Source organism: Telopea speciosissima, chromosome 10 (genome assembly GCF_018873765.1).
Source record: "Telopea speciosissima isolate NSW1024214 ecotype Mountain lineage chromosome 10, Tspe_v1, whole genome shotgun sequence".
NCBI lineage: Eukaryota > Viridiplantae > Streptophyta > Magnoliopsida > Proteales > Proteaceae > Telopea > Telopea speciosissima.
Window position 1 is genome coordinate 53,757,223 of NC_057925.1, and position 18,706 is coordinate 53,775,928.

Genomic DNA, 18,706 nt, shown 5'->3' on the forward strand with positions numbered 1-18,706 from the left:
CAGCCCATAATTGTAGCCATTCTAATCCTTATCTCAATCCCATTATAGTAGGGAATAAGACAGGATCAAAGTGTGATTGTAGTTTCCATATTAAACATACAAATCACTCTCAGTGTAATCTATTTAAAGATAATAGAGTTCTCCCCAGAAAAATAAGTTGAGTGGGAGATTGATCGGTGGATGTAGGCTCTCAAGAGCTGAACCACGTTAATTCTCTGCCTCTTTCTTCTTTCTCTTCTTCTTCTCTATGCAGTTATTTTATGTGGAAAACGAGTATTGAAACATGGTATCGAGCGGGTTCGATGTTACGAGGCATCTTCGTTCCCGAGTTTCTTTTGTTTTTAAGCTTTGGTGGGTTCCTCATTTTGGAAGAAGAAGACCTGCAGAAGTTGAAATCTGATTGCTGCATTCTCGCTTTTTTATTCAAGTGGGAAGACCAATCTGGTTTCCACGTTTCGGATCCATTTTTATTCAAGAAGACCTCGCATTTTTTGGACCTCGTTCTTGGTGACAATTGTTCCTTGTGGTTCAGTCCAAGAGAAAGGAACCACGTGAAGGCTTGAGTCTCGCTTTTATAAAAAAAAAAAAGGAGGCGTGCTTTTCCTCATTCAATGGAGAAGGGTGCTATTGATTGGTGTTTTTTTTGAGACGTCTGTCGCTTCTTCTATTCACGATAAGTTTTCGCATCCTATATCTATATTAGTGTTTTTTTACAATGGCTGATTCAAGTAAATCGAGCACCACCGAGACCAATAATCGACTAACGTCGATCCTCCTTAATGGCGAAATTATCCGGTCGTGGTCTAGAGCTGTTCTTGTGGCCCTTGGAGGGCGATCTAGACTCGGTTACATTAACGGAACCGATGTGGCTCCCGCCACTATTGATGCCAAATTTGCCGATTGGCATGCTAATGATAACCAAGTTATGACTTGGATTTTTCAATCCATGGAACCATCTATATATGAAATATTTGCTTATTCCGAGAATGCTAAGGCTCTTTGGGATGCTTTGAAGACTATGTATGGTCTTGAAGACAATGCTTCACGTATTTTTGAATTACAACAAGAAATTGTTCATACCTCTCGGACCTCAGTCGACATTTCTTGAACACCTTGGCATTCAAAAGAAATGGGATGAATTGCAGATTCGACCCACCACTCAGGATGTTAAGGATTATATTCAACGGGAAGAACAGACCGAATCTTTCAGCTTATTGGCGTATTCGGCCGTAGTATGAAGATCTTAGACGACAAATTCTCATGAATCCTGTTCTCCCATCTTTTGCCATGGTCTCGTGCCACCATACAAAGGGAAGAGACTCGACGTCGAGTGATGAATCCCGATTCCAAATCGTGGGGAGATTTGATGAAATCTCACCCATGCCGCTACCAACTCTTCAAAATCCCATTCAGTTCGATAAAAACAAGGGTAAACCTCGCAATTCAAAATTTCATCTGCTGAAGCACCGTGAACAAAGATGGGCATACTAAGGATCATGCGTTGGAAGTTGTATCCGCATCTTCACTCAACAAAGATAAAGGGGGTGATGCGAAAGTTGCAACTCGTAATGCGACTCCCGATTTTCAAACCTCTCTGGGAAAGATTGCTTCCTAGCCTTCAACAAATTATTACAAGCAAACAGCTTCTCCGCCGCCCATTCCAAAGAATATGGCTCACTCGTAATTCTCTTGCCTTAGCCGCTTTAAATACTCATAATTATTTTATTATAGATTCGGAGCAACCGATCATATGTGCAAGATACATCTTATGGTTTATCTAATTTTCGTGCACTCTCTAATGATTCCCCAATTCTTGCCAATGGCATGCAAGTTCCAGACTTGGTTGTGGAACATTAAATTTATTTTCTACAAATTGTGATGTGTTATTTGTGCCGATCTGTCTTCCAACTTATTATCCGTCACTAAGCTCACTAAAGATTTGAATTGCAATATTGTGTTTTCCCATCAAAAGGTAGTGTTTCAGACAAACTCACGGGAAGACGATTGGTGAAGGGCGATTTGAATGGTCTTTATGTTCTAGACTTTCCAAGAGAAGCCTTGATTGCAAGAAAAATAAAGATGCTACTACTCGGCTTTGGCATTTGCGTATGGGGCACCCCTCGGATAATGTGCTCTCTCACATAAATTCCGAGTTTACTTTGGATTCCATTCTTGTGATACATGTCGTTTTTAGCAAAGACCGGTTACCTTTTTATTCTAGCACTCATAAAGCTATGAATTATTTGCTCTTGTTCATTCGGATGTGTGGGGCCCCTGCCCGATTGATTCTAGGGATGGATTTAAATTTTTGTCACTTTTATTGATGATATGTCTCGCTCCACTTGGCTTTATCTTCGACTTCTAAAAGTGAGGTTCTTCAAGTGTTTAAGGATTTCTCGCAATTTGGTTCACACTCAATATGGCACGAAACTTAAGGTTCTTCGAACTAATAATGGCACCGAGTATACAAATACTCCTTTTCAAACATTTCTTAAGAGCCTTGGGGTTGTGCACCAAACCTCCCGTGTTGGCACTCCTCAACAAACGGAGTGGCTGAACGGAAAATCGTCATCTTCTTGAAGTAACCCGTTCATTATTATTTTATGGGCATTTGTCTAAGCCCTACCGGTCGATGATCTTTTCTAACCAGCTTGTTACCTTATCAATCGGCTTCCTAGCAAAATTCTACAATACAAGTCACCCGTGGAAATTCTTTTGGGACGTCCCATTAGCTTGTCTCATCTACGTGTTTTGGGAGTGTGTGCTTTGTACATTCCCTCGTGGGAAACTTGATCCTAGGGCTCATAAATGTGTTTTCTTGGGATATTCTTCCGTCAAGAAAGGATATAAGTGTTTTGACCCCTCCACTCACAAAGTCTATTTCTCTCGTGATGTCATATTTGATGAGACTCGCATGTTTTTTTCTCACAGGATCACCTTCGGGGGAGACCGCATGTGGGGAAAGACCCGATTGTAGTGATTACAGTGACCTTGATGTTGAAGTGTCCCTATGCCAAAAATTGATAATAATGCATCCAATGAACTTCGTGATGGTGATGGTAATATTCATGGTCCAATCACCCGGACCGAGGCTCATGCTCATGACCAAACTGGTCATACGATACACCTCTTGTTGATACAATTGGTGATGCAGGTGATCAAAGTGAAGCAACTACGCTTGCACCACCGTATGTGTCTACTCGCATCTCTCACCATCGACTGTGCTTCGAGACTTCACCACATATTACTCCACTCGATTTCCTATACAGATTATGGGATATGACAATATTTCTCCCAAATTTAGGGCATTCTTATCTGCCATTGATACTCACAAAGAACCCGCAAATTTTCTTGAAGCCAAAAATTCCCTGTTTGGCAAAAAGCTATGAAGGAAGAGCTAGAAGCACTTAGTAGAAACAACACTTGGAGCATTACTACTTTACTCGAAGGAAAACATTCTGTGGGTTGCCCTTTGGGTGTATAAAATCAAATACGGGAATGATGGGTCTATTGAGCGCTACAAGGCCCGCTTGGTTGCGAAAGGGTACACTCAAACATATGGGGAAGATTACAAAGAGACCTTCGCACCTGTAAGTAAAATGAATACTTGTAAGAGTTTTGATGTCTATTGTCGTTAATAATGATTGGCCGCTCTTCCAAATGGACGTCAAGAATGCATTCTTGCAAGGAGATTTGGAGGAAGAAGTTTATATGGATGTCCCCCTTGGACATCACTTGGAGCAACAATCTGAGTCATGTCTGTAAGCTTAACAAAGCTATATATGGGCTTAAACAATTGCCACGTGCTTGGTATGAAAGATTAAGCACGCTCTTGAAGAAGTTGGTTTCACAAAGGGAAAGTCGATTCTCGTTGTTTATTAAACACAATAGCAAAGGGACCGTGGTTGTTCTCGCTATGTTGACGATATTATTGTCACAGTAACAATCTCCTGGAAATCGAGTCTCCAGGCGACATTTAAATAAGGAGTTTGACATCAAAGATTTGGGGCATTAAGATATTTCCTTGGTATTGAAATTGCTCGTTCAAGTAAGGGCTTGTTTATATCTCAAAGAAAGTATGTTCTTGATCTCTTAAAAGAGACCGGAAGTTGGGAGCGCGCGCCGAGTCACCTATGGATTACAGTAGTAAATTTGTTGACAACTTGACCCCAAAGTGATGGACATTGGTCGGTTTCGAGGTTGGTAGGAAAGTTAATCTACTTGACTATCACACGGCCGATATTGCCTACGCCGTTAGCTATGTCGATCAATTCATGCATGCCCCTACTGGAAGGGCATATGGCTCTTGTTGATGGATATTGCGATACCTAAAGTCCTATCCAGACGAGGAGTGCTTATGGAGAAACATGGGCATGCCGAAATCATAGGGTATGTCGATGTCCGATTGGGTCGGTAGCCCTTCGGATGTAAGATCCACTTCTCGGTTTTTGTACATTTGTTGGGGGTAATCTAGTTACCGGAAAAGTAAGAAACAGAGCGTGGTGGCGGATCAAGTGCCGAAGGCGAGTACGAGCCATGGCCTCTACCACTAGTGAGTTGGTCTAGCTTCAATTGTTGGTTCAAGAATTGGGTTTTGGTACTCCAAATGTACCGATGAAATTATTTTGTGACAATCAAGCGCCATTCATATTGCCTCAAACCCCGTCTTTCACGAAAGGACAAAACATATAGAAGTTGACCGCCATTTTGTGAGAGAAAAGGTGCAAGAGAAAATTGTTGAAACGCCCTATATTCAAGTAAAGACCAGTTGGTGATGTGTTTACCAAAGCTCTCTCCAAGTCTTTTTTGCTGTTGATATCCAAGTTGACTTCAGATGGAATCTTCACTCCAACTTGGAGGGGAGTGTTGGTGAGATCGGATTGACACCCATAATTGTAGCCATTCTAATCCTTATCTCAATCCCATTATAGTAGGGAATAAGACAGATCAAAGTGTGATTGTAGTTTCCATATTAAACATACAAATCACTCTCAGTGTAATCTATTTAAAGATAATAGAGTTCTCCCGAAAAATAAGTTGAGTGGGAGATTGATCGGTGGATGTAGGCTCTCAAGAGTTGAACCACGTTAATTCCCCGCCTCTTTCTTCTTTCTCTTCTTCTTCTCTATGCGTTATTTTATGTGGAAACGAGTATTGAAACAAGATCGATCCACCGATACTAGATCTCATCAAGAATCGTATCGATCGATCCAATGCCGATTTCTCAACCATGTCTATGCGAGTCGAATCATTATCCCCTCCAAGTTGTTGCCCCCTCCAATTTCTCACATAGGGGGCAGAAATGACCATCCTACCCCACCTTGGGCAGTGTGTTTGGACAGGGGGTAGGATGGTCATTTCCACCCCTATTAGAGGAATTGGAGCATGCAGCGAATTGGAGGTGATAATTATGCCTGGGAAATTGGATCAGTTCAACAACAATTGAATCTCTATAAAAAAACAAAAAATTTAACTGTCTCATTCTTATAGATTTTGGTTCTTCAAATGCTATTCCAAGTTGTAGAAGCCCCCCCCCCCCCTCGCGGTCTCTTTTTTTTTTAATATATCGATTTAACTGCCCAATATTATTTAACTACAACTACAAGAAATTTTTTAACCACTAAAAGGGGTTGCCTTATGGCACAAATGTGAAACAAGAGAGCCGATCCCTTGATCTTCTAAGGGCACTCTACTAGCAAGTCACCGACCAACTGAGCAAGTAACTGTTTACGAACCCCCTCTTCAGTTGACCATTTTCAGTGTCCATCACATTCTTTTGATTATGGAAATGGTTAACTATGTGGATTTTGTGTTTTTGCTTCCTAGGTTCATGAGAATGTATCGTGGGTTCGAGTAAGGAAACAACCTATCCACGAAGCAGGGATAAGTCAATGTACATTATGACCCTCCCTTGATCCTGCAATGGTGGATAGGGTTTTAATAATCAAGAGTCAGTTCATGGATCGATCTCACCTGATATTGATCCGAATCATACGAATTTGCCAATGTTTTTTATTAAAAAATATGAATTTATTACCTTTTTACCCTTGGGTCATACAAGTGGATCATAATAGGATCGGCCAAGAATTAGGATCACCCTTGGTCGATACCGATTCAATCCAGGCAATTCCATGGATTCGAGACTAATTTATTGAAGCATGGTGATGGGAGCCTCGTGCACTGGGTACACCTTAGAATGGCCTGACATTTACCAATAGGCCCTAGGACTATCAGGTTGTGAGAAAATTGAGAATTCCACTTGGCCTCTAATTTTTCTGGTGAATTGAATTCACTACTACAAAATGTCATCGACGGTGATAGTTTTTCCCCCACCATAGGTCCCAAAAATCGTGGCCCATCCACCGCAGAATCGACCATTGTATTTTAGAAAGGATCTTTATCCTCTCAGGTTCCTTGCCTGATACATTTCGTCTGATTCTTCTCATAGGGGGTGAAAATGACCACCTTACCCCCTGCCTGAACACACTGTCCCCCTGGGGTCCACCCCCTCTTATTAGAGGCACTAGGGAACTGTACCAGGTAGAAAACCTAAGAGGATAATTTTCCATTTCAAAAATGGTCTACAGTCGCAGTTATAAGATCCGACCGTATATTCCTTCTTTCGAAGTGTTTTTAAAAACCGTGGTGGTATAAATGTTGCAAGGTAGTGGCAATGGATTAAGTGTCATAATTTACATTTAATATAGGACCGAGTTTCCCTCCACCCACAATGAATGGGATCCCATTCACCGAGGGTGGGAGAGGGCGGAAATGGATATCGACAGGGTATTTTGGAATATACAAAAACCCTAGAAGGGGTTTGTAAACCCTAGGATGGTGGTGAACTGTCCTCTATGGGCGGAGGAAAACTTTGTCCTTTAATATATGCAAATTTTTCCTATGACATGAAAAAGATATAGTAGACCAAGACTGCCCAATTGGCCGAGCTTGCCTTGGGATATTCAAGCTAAGACAACGCTTGGTATGTATTCCAACTCAATTTCGCATTCTTGGGTGATAAAAATAGTTTTATCACTTGAAAATGAGAAATAGACCTAGAATGCATTCCAATAGAACATATCAAACACAGCCTTGACTTGAGCCCAGCCCGTTTGCCACTATTTTGAATCTTTTTGTGTGGCCCTAGATTTTTAAGTACGGGTTGATCATTTCATCTAACCATGGAAAATTCAAACGAGACTAGTAAAAAATATCTTAAACAATACATTATAAGTCCTTTTTTAGTAATTTTGTCATCTAACTCTATGTGAAGTGACGTGACAGATATCATAGGATTTCAACTCTATAAGCATAAATTTGTTCTATTGGATCAAGTTTTTGGTAATTCTATGATCTATATCAAAATCAATTCTAACTTTAGTTTCTTGGTATATTATTTGTGTGAAAAGGTTGGGCACACCGCCAGTGTATTATAAGTTACACCATTTGTGTTATCTCTCTTCCCGTTTGAAATGTCCTCCATATCTCTCGTGTATGATGCTTCATTCTACTCCAGTGGCCCCGATTAGCTTACCACATATGACGGTGTGCCCATCCCTCTCCCTTATTTATTGGATTGAGTTTTTCTTAATGAGAATCCATTCATCGCAAGACTTTAGATGCACACAAAAAGGTCTTATGAGGTTATTTTTGGAAATCAGAGGATGGTGTGGTGAAGGTGAAAGGAAAACTTTCTCCTTATTACAAAAGATGAACCAACTTTAAAGAAATAACCATTAATGGTACACTCAGTAAAAGAAAATAGGGATCCGGGATGAGATGGAATTTATTTTTCAATTTTATTTATGAAGGATTGGTTCCTTCCTTAATGAGGCGTACATGAACACAACATCAAAGTTAGAATGGCAGCAGGGGAAGAGTGTTTCCGCAGCTGACGAAGTTGTAGTTGACGATGAGGTGGCCCTGGTTATAGCCATAGCCATCAGTGTCCAGCTTCTGGAAAGCACTCCAGTCCAGATCCAATCCTCCATTAGAGCACTGGTCGACGATCCTCACCGTTAGCTGAGCTCCAGTTCTAGTGTTTGTCACCTGCAACGAATTGTGAATTTCAGGTTTAACTCATTAAATTCGTAATACTATGTGAGTGCGATCTGTTCGACGAAATTACTAGAAGAGTTATAATTTTTCTTACACTCAAGCATTGGCCGCAGGAGGCCTGGCCGGTTGGGCCGGAGGGACCGCAGAAGGCAGTCCATTCATATTGGCTGCGCCAAGAGAGGGGCATGTTAGCATCCCAAGTAGAACAATAAGCGCTCACAGCGTTTAAATTGTATCCGATCTGAGCTGCGTTGTAGTAATTGTACGTTGCTCTCACGTTTGTAGCGCTCTGTGCCATCGCACCTGCTGTTATACTCAGCAGGAATACAACGAACACAAGATGATAGTATGCACTCCTCATCTTCTCTTCTCTTCTTGCAGAAGCCCTTCTCTTTTTCTGTGGTTTTGGAGGTTTTTTGGGTGTGATTCTATGGGGGAAGATGGTGGAAGAAAGACATGAAATTTATAGACAGTGGGGGAAGACTCTACAGTGAGGGAATCTATCAAAGATGTAAAAGAATCAAATTCGGATCAGATGTGATCGGATCCTGATAGTTCATGATCGAATACGGATATTTCTAAATGAAAATGGATACGGATGTAAATCAAATTCAAAATTTTGACTATTTGATTATATCCGACTTGTGTGACTCAGATATTCCTCCCTCAACAATTTATTGTTAATCTATGTCTCTTAGTTTCATGATTCTCATTTCCTCATTCTTTAGAATTTGTTGACTCTTTAAAAACCTTCAAGATCACTAATTATTTAATTTTTTTTTTAATATTGATTGAATATATACTTGGATCGGATAAATTTTTTTTCAGATTATTTGAATTTTTTTTACACGGATGCATATGCAATCGAAGTTGAATTTTCAAATATCCATTTATATCCTTGGAATTTATCCGGTTGGTCTTCAAATAGTGTGAGGCGGCTTCAAGTAAAGAATAAAGAATTCAATCCAATGAACTCAACATAGAATTTCGATCCCTCTAACGTGCAAGGAAGTTGGGACTTGGGCCATTTTCATTGGATTGGGTTTTTCGTTTTTTTTTTTGGGTTGGAGTGGAGGGGAGGCGTCAAAGTCAGATTAGGCAACTCTACCAAATCTTTTTTTTTTTTTTTTTTGATTAGGCAACTCTACCAAATCAAGTCTTTTGACTTGTGCCACATAAATGCCGCCTAAGTGATCTGATGAAGAAAATTTATTCAGATAGGCATGAAGAACTTATGGACGGAGGACAATATTGTTCATGTATTTATGAATTGAAAATTGATCAAAATTTTAACAAAAAAATAAAAAATAAAAGAAGAAAATAGATCAAAATGTCCTACATATTACATACTAATGATAGGAGTCCAACTCACGTTTACGAGGATGTGAAGCTACACACCTGGAATCCCAAGGACCATCTTAGTACGAAGACGTGAGTCACACTTTAAACATAGGGCCTTGTAGTTAGAGAGCCAACTAAGTTGTTGGTGGCCCATAGAACATATCATAGAACATATCTAAAATTATTGTAAGTATTTCTCAATTATCGATATGATGATGAGCGGAGAGGTCTTGGATTTGTCATGCAAATAGGTAATTACATCTTTGTTGTTAGACTCAACAATTAATTGTAGAAAATCTTTAGCCATTGCTTTTAGCATTTTCGAGTGAATAGACTATGGTTCACCCATAATTGGTAAGGAGAAGGAGACTGATTCAGAAATTGCAGAGTGTAGTTTGCCGAAGGAGTCAAAAAATATACAAAATCCAGACCACCCTTATTTGAATTGGTAAACAAGCTGGCATCACAGTTTAGCTTCAAAAAATCTGATAGAGGAGTCATCCAATTTAATGTATTCCGATTAAATATTTGAATATTATAATTAATTACATGAGATCAACCAAGAAAATACCAACTTTTAAATTTTTATTTATTTTTTTTAGAAGAGAGGAGAAAATCAAAAGAGGGGGGGGGGAATTCTCATTTTCATTTTAGAGTTTAGGGTTGAATGCTATAATTAATAAAATGAGATCAACAAAAAAAAAAAAATACCAACTTTTAATTATTTTTTGTAAGAGGAGAAAATCAAATTCCCATTTTCAACACCTATCTTCCCTCTCCCATTTCCCATTTCCTAACCCTAACTTTGTTTCCCCACTCTACCAACAATTAAGGTTGCCAAACCTCTTGTTTCTTTTTCTTTCTTTTACTTTGTCATTGATCACTTTAATGCTTCGATTTGTTTCTTTGACTTTAGCTTATTTTATCCAAGAGCATATTCCTTAAGTTTGTCACCTTTTATTTTTTATTTTTTAATAATTTATATAGAACCGAAGTTTCCCTTCACCCATGGAACTGGTTTGTTAGATTATTAAAAGAGAGGGTAGTAATTCTCGACTTCGACAATAGGGATTCGGAGATACTATAAGAGGGGCAGAAATGGTATTATACATCATAGGTAAAAAATAAAAAAAATGAGATACATAATTGATTTTCAGTATTTGTAATTCTAAAAGTCCCTCTCTCAAAATATTATATAATTGTGGGGGTGAAGTGGGATTTAGGTCATGTGCCATGCTCTGTGGTCGGTTACCGGGTCACTTTGCCGCATAAGTATACGTAGTAGATCAGGACTATAGGTCATATATATAATGATATCCTCAAATACTACTGTTTGATTTGGGCCCACTGGGTAAGCTGAAATCTGACAGCCCAACCTTATACCGATCTGCTTAGTATGGGTTTGGATTGGGGTAAAGCCTTTCTTTCCCCCTCCTCTTAAGAGAGTTTGGGGAAGTAGAGGCCAAGTATATGGGACTATAGGAGAGCTTGTGTTTGATACACATTTTTGGAATTCATTTTAGGTCGATTTCGCATTCTTGAACGATAAAAACAATTATTCTTATCATCTGAGAATACAAAAATCGACTTGAAATGCATTCCAAGAATACATACCAAACGCAACCTTGTAACTATAGCAACGAAGTACGACCACTACACTTGGCCAGCATGATGATGTCGCATGGTGCTAGGGGTGCCCAAGTGGCTCAGTTGATTTTGGTCGGGTTTAATTGGTCTCCACTAATTTAAAGCCCCACACCGTTACCAATCAATTGTTTAGGTGATTGGTCATTGTAAGTTAAGGCATGGACACGCTTCTATAAGGTTGGTTGGCTATCAGTCTATAATCTGGCTGATGGCAATAGACTTATCGGGTTTTCAATTGGTTAATTGACTAATCGGGTTATAAATGGGCCATATAGGGGTTATAATTGGACTAAATGTGCTTAAATGAGTTAATCGGGTTATGAACAGTTGGCTAAGAGTGTCGATCAGGCATTTGTTGAGCCACAACCAAACACCATTACAGACCCTTTTCATAATCGGGTTAGGCCCGGCACTAGACCGTTTACTAACCGGTTATCCTAGTGTCGGTCTTTGACCGTCGGATCCAATTGGACCAATTGGAGTGAGCTAGCATTTCCGGTATTTTATTGGAATATATTCTAGTGACATTTTCATTATTTTGTTTAACAAAAAACTCAATTTTTAAGGCACTTCCGGTATTTGTTGAAAAGAAACATGTCGAATGATTTAAATTGGATGGGGAAAGCACTTCTTGGCGTGATGGTGGCTGCTAGTTGTGGCTGACTTAAGAATCATAGGGAGAGGTCGCTTGTTTGACTCTCCTCCCATTGATGCTTAACATACATTTTGTAATCCCCCCTTTACTGTTCACACCCCACCTGGGCCGCACTCTCCTTTTGGAGTTTGGATGCCACTCTTGGGCTGCCATCCTACTGGCCTATGGGCCCTCGACAGGAATGACAAAAAAAAAATAAAAAATTGGATGTCGGGCTCTCTATCACATGAACCCCACACCTAATTGAAGTCATGGTGGGTAGGTGTGTCATACTCTTAGCCTAAACCGATCAGACCAATCGAAACAGAACAGAGTGCTTTATCGGTTCATCTTCGGTTTGGGATTTTAAGATTTCGGTAGACCGAAACCAAAAACAGGACCAAACCCAATGAAAAAACCAGGAAAAAACCGGAAAAGCGATAAAAAAAAAAAATTGCATTAATTGACCCACTAATGACCCTACAAAATATCGATAAGAGCCCATTAAGCCAACTCGATAACTACCTGAAACCAAAGCTGAGTGAAACACAATGGTTAGGGTTGGTTGCCCATGTTGCACCCGACTGGCTGGGATTCCTTCAACTACGTAGAATAAGTTACGGAAAGGCGGGAAAGCTCATGGAGCTTCAACTTCTGGACTAGCAAAAGCTTGAACAAAGGGTTGGGGCCAGTGGGCCAGTAAGATTCTTGGGTTTGAAATCTTTACCTCCTCCATCTCATAAGCCCATAAGCCCATAAGCCCGCCACCCTCCAGCTTCTTGGGCTATGGTCCTGAAGGTACTAAAGATTCCAAACCTAACCAAGGAATATTACTAGAACCACCTTATCGTTCATGAGGGGCCCAATAGCTGAGGCCCATAAAGTGTACCCAAACATGCACCTAGTGAAACAGACTCAGCTGGATCAGAATCGAGCTGGGTTTGCTCTAAATAGTGCACATAAAGGCATTTGGATGTCGTCATATACACTAGTTGGGCCTCTCCACCTAAAAGTTTTTTTTTTTTTTTTTTTTTGAGTTAGCTACTTCAATATTGTATTAGAACTCCGTGCTTATTATGTTAATTAAAGGGTGATGTTCTTTGCCTAGAAGCGCATAGGGGTGCAGGCTGTGCCTAAACACATAGGACAGGATAGGCGCATCATTTCGATCATTCAGGGGAGCAGGCTGATCATATCACCTGCCCCCATATGTTCTGGCTGCATCCGCTGACCCCAATGAAGAGAACGTTTTTCCGTTAATTAATTTTCAATATTCAATCATTCTGTCTACACGTTGCCCATACGTCTTTCCACTTGTAGTAAAAAGAATGTACACCAGGAATGACACACGGGGAAAGAACCAAGGAACCATGGGAACTGATATTGGACTATAACTCTACCCCAACATCTTAACAATCTACACAAAGCCAATAGCCATATTGGTCTATCTAGCCAGACCACTGGTCTTAGCCTTCCCTTCTAGCTTAGAGTAGATTAGGACTGACTAAAAAAAAATAAATTGCTATGGTCTATCTCTGTCGAGTTGTGGGGGTCCGTCAGACATCCGATCCGGAGTGGGAGGGATGGGGTGGATTGAGAGTGGATCTCCTTGGTCTTATGCCTGATCCACTGACTGGCAGTCACCACTGCGCTACAAGCGCATCCCTTATTTTCTAATTATTTTGAAAAACTCATTTTTATCCCTACTTTAAATAACTTTAATAAAAAAAACACGGATAATCAAAAGAAGATTACAATTTCTCACTTCACCACCTTGATGAAAACAAAATTGATGAATTATATTATTATTATGTTCTTATCATAACTGAAGATGCAAGAGGAAAAAACTTATCAATTCTAACTGAAGGATCCTTAACTTCCTTGATGTATGTTTTACTTGGTTTCTAGAAGTACTTCATTATCAACTTTGATATAAAATAATATAAAGTATCTTCAAAAGAATCACAAAATTTCGGTGCCGGATTTTGGGTGTTAAAGAAATGATAATTTGAGAAAATTTTGGGAATATGTCCCTTGTTTCATGTTTAAGTGTTGGCCGACCAAATGGACCACTATTCCTGTATCTTAAAAACATTTGCTTCCAACCTCTGAGCAAATCCTTCAACCTTAAAAGGACCATATGGAGTAGTTGTTATTGGGTAGGTTTAGATTCTAATAGAAACAAGGTTATCTCTCTCTTTGATTTGGGTAGGTTTCGATTCTAATAGAAACAAGATTATCTCTTTGATTTGGTGATTAATCTCATGGATTTAGTGGTCCCTAATTTAAACATTGTTATTACTGATCTAATAGAACATTAGTATCTCATGGATTTGGTGGTCCTAATCAAACTTTGAGGCTAATTGAACCTAGAAACCCTGTGCTACAAATTCTGGTATAGTTTACCAGCTTAACAAGTTGACATCTATTATAAGAAATCTTAATAATGATTAATTGAGTAGTGCTCTTTATGGTGTAAAGATCACTAAACATTTTAGAATTTCATATACCATAGAAAGAAAGATAAGGTTTTCATAAGTAGTAACAATCTAAGTATATGGATAGAAAGTAGAATTATGCAAGTAATAAAGTGCATACAAGAAAGTATCTAAATTGTAGACTAGGGCTCATTAAATAAGGGTGTACCCAATGCACGAGGCTCCCGTCACTGCGGGGTGTCTGGGGAGATTCATAATGTAAGTAGCCTTACCCCCACTTTGCAGAGAGAGTGTTTCCAGAGACCTCGAATCTGTGACACTTGATCACAATGGAGCAACCTTACTGTTGCACTAAGGTCCACTATATTATTATTTTGGTGAAAAGAATGAAGCCATTATTTTCTTTTTTCAATGAATAAAGGTTTTTACTTATAAAATATGTTTCAACATTTTACACGATAACGAATCACATTATCTTCAATCACATATCAAATTTCAACCCTATCAAAGTTTTTTCATGTGACAAAACAGAGCTTTGAAGATCAAGGGTCATGTGAGAATGAACAATATTTGTTAGAGGTAGGGTACATGGACATACATGGGATGCATGCCAATAAATGAGAAGGTATTTATTGAATTAATTTACAAAATATGACATGTATGGTTAATCCAAGCCGTGACTTCTCTTCTACACACATATAAGATATGACCAAGTTTCCCTCCACCCAAGGTAAATGGGAATCTATTCACCGTGGGTGTGGGACGAACAAGAGACGGAATCTGTGGGTGTGGGATGAACAAGAGAGGGAATCACGAGGCTTTTTTGGAAAAATACTAAAACCTATTGGGATTTGTAAACCCTACCTAGGATGATGCGGTGAATATTCCAGTCTGGTGGAGGAAAACTTTATCCTATAAGATGTACTATTAAGAAACTTCTATACAATTTTTTTCCTTTTATCATCATCATCTTCATCCTCTTCTATTAGGGATATATAGTTAAATATATTTACTTCCATTAAAGGAAATGTTCTTCTTCCTATTAGGGGTAGTTAAATATATTTACTTCTATTAAGGGAGATGGATGTATACATAAGACCCCAACAATTAATGTCAGACCAGATAATCAGATATCCAAAATAACTTGTTTGATTTGATTGATTCTTGTAACTTGGTTGGTGAATTTAATATTCTCTACACAGAAGAGGTCAAATACCACCGGCCCTTATTGAATCATTGTGTAAGGGAACCCACACAGCCCATTTATCTTATTTTAATTTAATTTTTTTAAAAGTTCATTTCTTATCATCATAAATAACTCAAGCATGCAAGCTAAGTTCTGGCTTTGCTGCTCCCTCTTCCACCAATGCTTCATTATAGAATTTCAAGCCATTAAAGATCATATATATCAGACCCAGAGACAATAGTCACTATTTGTATTTATAGTAATAATTGATTCAAAACTAATAAACAAAGAGCATAAACTAATGGAGCTCCATTAATATCCAGCAACATTCACATGGCCATGCTCCCTTCTTCACTCTGCCCATTCAAACCAAATAATTTCCTCAATATCAAAAGAACCCAAAAAAAGATTTCACAATAATGAGAAGAAAACTATAACAGTAAAACTGAAGGAATTAAAGTAGAAAACTAGTAAAGAAACAAGAACAGTTACAACAGTAACAACAAAGATGACAAGAATAACAAACACACCATTAAAAATAAGCAAAGCTCAACTAGATCTCATAGCCACAGGGTCTTGGACACAAATGTTATTACTTCTTCTTATCCATAACAAATACATCATTTTATGTTCATGTATCAAAAGACACTAGTAGTACAGATACACCAAGCCACCCGGCCTGCTCGATCCATCTCTCTCGCAAATTCTTCGTTGCAGTTTAGCCTGTGGAGAAAGAAACTGGGAGATCAAAAGAGCAGGATGGGTCGCGATTTCTTCTTCAGCTTCTGTTCTTGCATTTCTCCACGGCTCTTGGTGCTGAAATTCACACAATATTGGATTAGTTAAGGAGAGAGTGCATAAGTACCTATAAGTGAGTTATTCACATCTGATGTAGGATTATTATTTATGCCTTCAATGCGTGAGTAATCAAGATCTTCTCTGATACCACTTGTTAAAGATTTAAATAGAACTCATCCTTAAAAGCTAGTCATTAAAAAAATGATACAAAAAGACTATCATTTTCGGTGTCTAAAGCAAATTACCATTTTGGGTGTCTACGGCCTCTCATTTCTTAAGCTATTTCCTAGGACTATTCTATTGGTCTTCTCATTAGAAAATTCCAATTGTAACAAAAGAGGCAGCTGCAAGTGGCAGAAGTGTATAGAAAACCCTTGAAACAGTGGCAACAAGTGGTAGTTTTTTTTAATGGAAAAGGCTATTCCAAAAGTAATTTCAAGGGCTAATCCCTAGAGACTAGAGAGTGACCTAACATATTATTAATCTATTATAAAGTTGATAACCTCATCATTTACTTAATCTCTGTATATCTTATCAGAAGTTGCATTGTTAATCTTCCTAATTACAAATTTACTATGCAAAGTAGATGTGAAAACTAATTATCAAGGTACCAACCTAGTCCAATTGCCTCTGATCCCTTCATTATACGCAATCGCTTGCATGAATCAACAAACATCCTGGTTTAAATTAAGAAGAAAAAAAGTTAGTAAGTCCATTACTTGAATTATATGAATGAAGCTATAAAACTAACCGGCAAAGAGAGGGTGCCAAAGTAATTATAAGTCTATACATCGGGTTACTCACGTCAGATGTGGAATTATTACTTCCACCATCCGCTTGAAACCCAACAGTCAACCCTTGCATGGCATGCCAGGTTTTGCAGAGACCAAAAACAGTTACTTGCCTATAATGTATATGAATAGCACAAGAACTCAAAAGGGTTAAGAGGACTTACTCCCAAGGGACATCACCAACAAGCATCCAGTCTCCATCCTTGTCTTCATATGTGGGTACATATTCAGAACCATTCAACAAATCCATCAACTTGCTCTCATTCATGAAATCCTTCATTCCTTGTGGCCCATAGTTACCTTCTTTCATCGATCAATAAGAAAAGATCAGATCAAAATACACTTGTTAGAGATTTGGATAGAACTCATTCTTAAAAGTTAGCCGTTATAAATCTTTACATCGGACTACTAACATCCGATATGGATTATTAATTACTTCCACCAAATACAAGCATAGATGAAGGAATATTTAAGGTACCTATGGTGAAGGAACTGAACATCTTTCCTAAAGCATCAGACAGCTCTTGATAGCTCTTGTACATCTTCAAGTCTACCTTACGAAGGTAAGGTGCCCCATCCATGCTAACCTTCACAAAAGCTGCGCTGCCGTTAGCTTTCTCAGAATCCTCACTAGTGTTGTTCTTCTGGACAGACAAGATATTTTTTCTGAACGATCGAACAGGTGGCCAACCTACCACTTGTGCCCTAAAAACCCAAAAAATTACCGAGTTTAACTAAGCAAATTAGTCTTATTATTCCATAGAAATTCTAATTGAAAATCAAGAAAATAAAGCTTAATTCACATGGAAATGAAAGAAGAAGAGGAATACTTGGCTGGTGGCTTGGAGGGATCAGTAGAGGAAGGAAGAAGATTCTTCATCTCTTTGTTAATTGAGCTTTTTTTCTCAGTTGAATCCAACAAAGATTCCTTCGACGGAAGGTTGAGTTGCAAATCCACAGTTTCCGAGAACCCTCTCTTTCCACCATTCTTGTTGGTGGTGGTTTCACCATCAGTGGTGGTTCCACTTCCACTTCCACCTGGTAGGCCAAGACGCAGCTCCGTCTCTTCGAAATTCAAGCTGTACTTGTTGCTCTCCGCCGCCGCTCCGCCGAGCATTTTAGTCATTTTCCGGCCGACTTCCATTAGGATTCCGGCAATCGAAGAAGAAGAAGAAGATGTATTGTCCACTCACCCTCTCAATCTATCCTTTCGTTCTCACAGTCTCCCTCTCTTTCTATCTCCTCTGAGTTGAGTTGCTCAGCTTTTGTTTGGTTGTGAGATGTTTGGGTCTCGTGTGGTTTGTGGTTTAGAGATGGAAAGAGGAGACGAAGAGGTAATAAACTTCGGAAGAAGGTATGTTTGGCGCTGCGTGTATTAATATATGAGTGAAGGACTGTGCATTGTACAGCCGTGTTTCCACCGACCAGATCTTGACACGTGTCGAGTCCGATGAGCTGGATTTTCTGAGGCTTTTTGCCGTGTGAACGTAATGACATGAATGATAACGTCAGCAAATGAATGATTGTGGTGGCAAAGGACTGGACTTATCTTGGAGTCTTGGGTATGAATCGCCGATTCATTTCCGATTTCTAATTTCGCCACACCATGTTCTATTAAGGATTGAGTTTTTCTTGGTGATAAGAGAATTTCTTCAGCCATGGGATCTGATCCTTTGATTTGATCGAGAATTTCTTAAATCAAGGGGTTGAAATTTAATTATGAGATTTACTGCTCCAAGAGCCCAATCCTTGTCAAATCATTATGGATGAGGAGATTCTCTCGACCCTTTTACGATGAACCCCGTCGTTAGGC

At 39.1% G+C, this 18,706-nt stretch overlaps 2 protein-coding genes across 2 annotated transcripts; both read right to left on the bottom strand.

Moving 5' to 3' along the window:
- Positions 1-7,857: 7,857 nt before the first annotated feature.
- LOC122643746 (pathogenesis-related protein PR-4-like) lies at positions 7,858-8,458 on the bottom strand. The gene is made up of 2 exons (XM_043837334.1): positions 8,153-8,458; positions 7,858-8,049 (listed from the first exon to the last, which is right to left on the bottom strand). The coding sequence occupies exons 1-2, from the start codon at positions 8,417-8,419 to the stop codon at positions 7,858-7,860; spliced, it is 459 nt and encodes a 152-aa protein (XP_043693269.1). The 5' UTR covers positions 8,420-8,458.
- A 7,361-nt stretch (positions 8,459-15,819) lies between these two features.
- Positions 15,820-18,087, bottom strand: LOC122643104 (auxin-responsive protein IAA16-like). Its single transcript, XM_043836735.1, has 6 exons — positions 17,724-18,087; positions 17,372-17,598; positions 17,058-17,193; positions 16,718-16,779; positions 16,073-16,120; positions 15,820-15,960 (listed from the first exon to the last, which is right to left on the bottom strand). The coding sequence occupies exons 1-5, from the start codon at positions 18,035-18,037 to the stop codon at positions 16,083-16,085; spliced, it is 777 nt and encodes a 258-aa protein (XP_043692670.1). The 5' UTR covers positions 18,038-18,087; the 3' UTR covers positions 15,820-15,960; positions 16,073-16,082.
- Between the last annotated feature and the right edge of the window lie 619 nt (positions 18,088-18,706).

Bases quoted from the DNA above. Each gene is read 5' to 3' on its own strand.
- LOC122643746 (XM_043837334.1), bottom strand. From the start codon at position 8,419: ATGAGGAGTGCATACTATCATCTTGTGTTCGTTGTATTCCTGCTGAGT. The intron at 8,050-8,152 runs GTAAGAAAAATT...AATTCGTTGCAG, and splicing joins CCTGCGGCCAATGCTTGAGT to GTGACAAACACTAGAACTGG.
- LOC122643104 (XM_043836735.1), bottom strand. From the start codon at position 18,037: ATGGAAGTCGGCCGGAAAATGACTAAAATGCTCGGCGGAGCGGCGGCG. The intron at 16,780-17,057 runs GTAAGTCCTCTT...AATTTAAACCAG, and splicing joins GTTGGTGATGTCCCTTGGGA to GATGTTTGTTGATTCATGCA. The intron at 16,121-16,717 runs GTTGGTACCTTG...TGTGAATTTCAG, and splicing joins ATCAGAGGCAATTGGACTAG to CACCAAGAGCCGTGGAGAAA.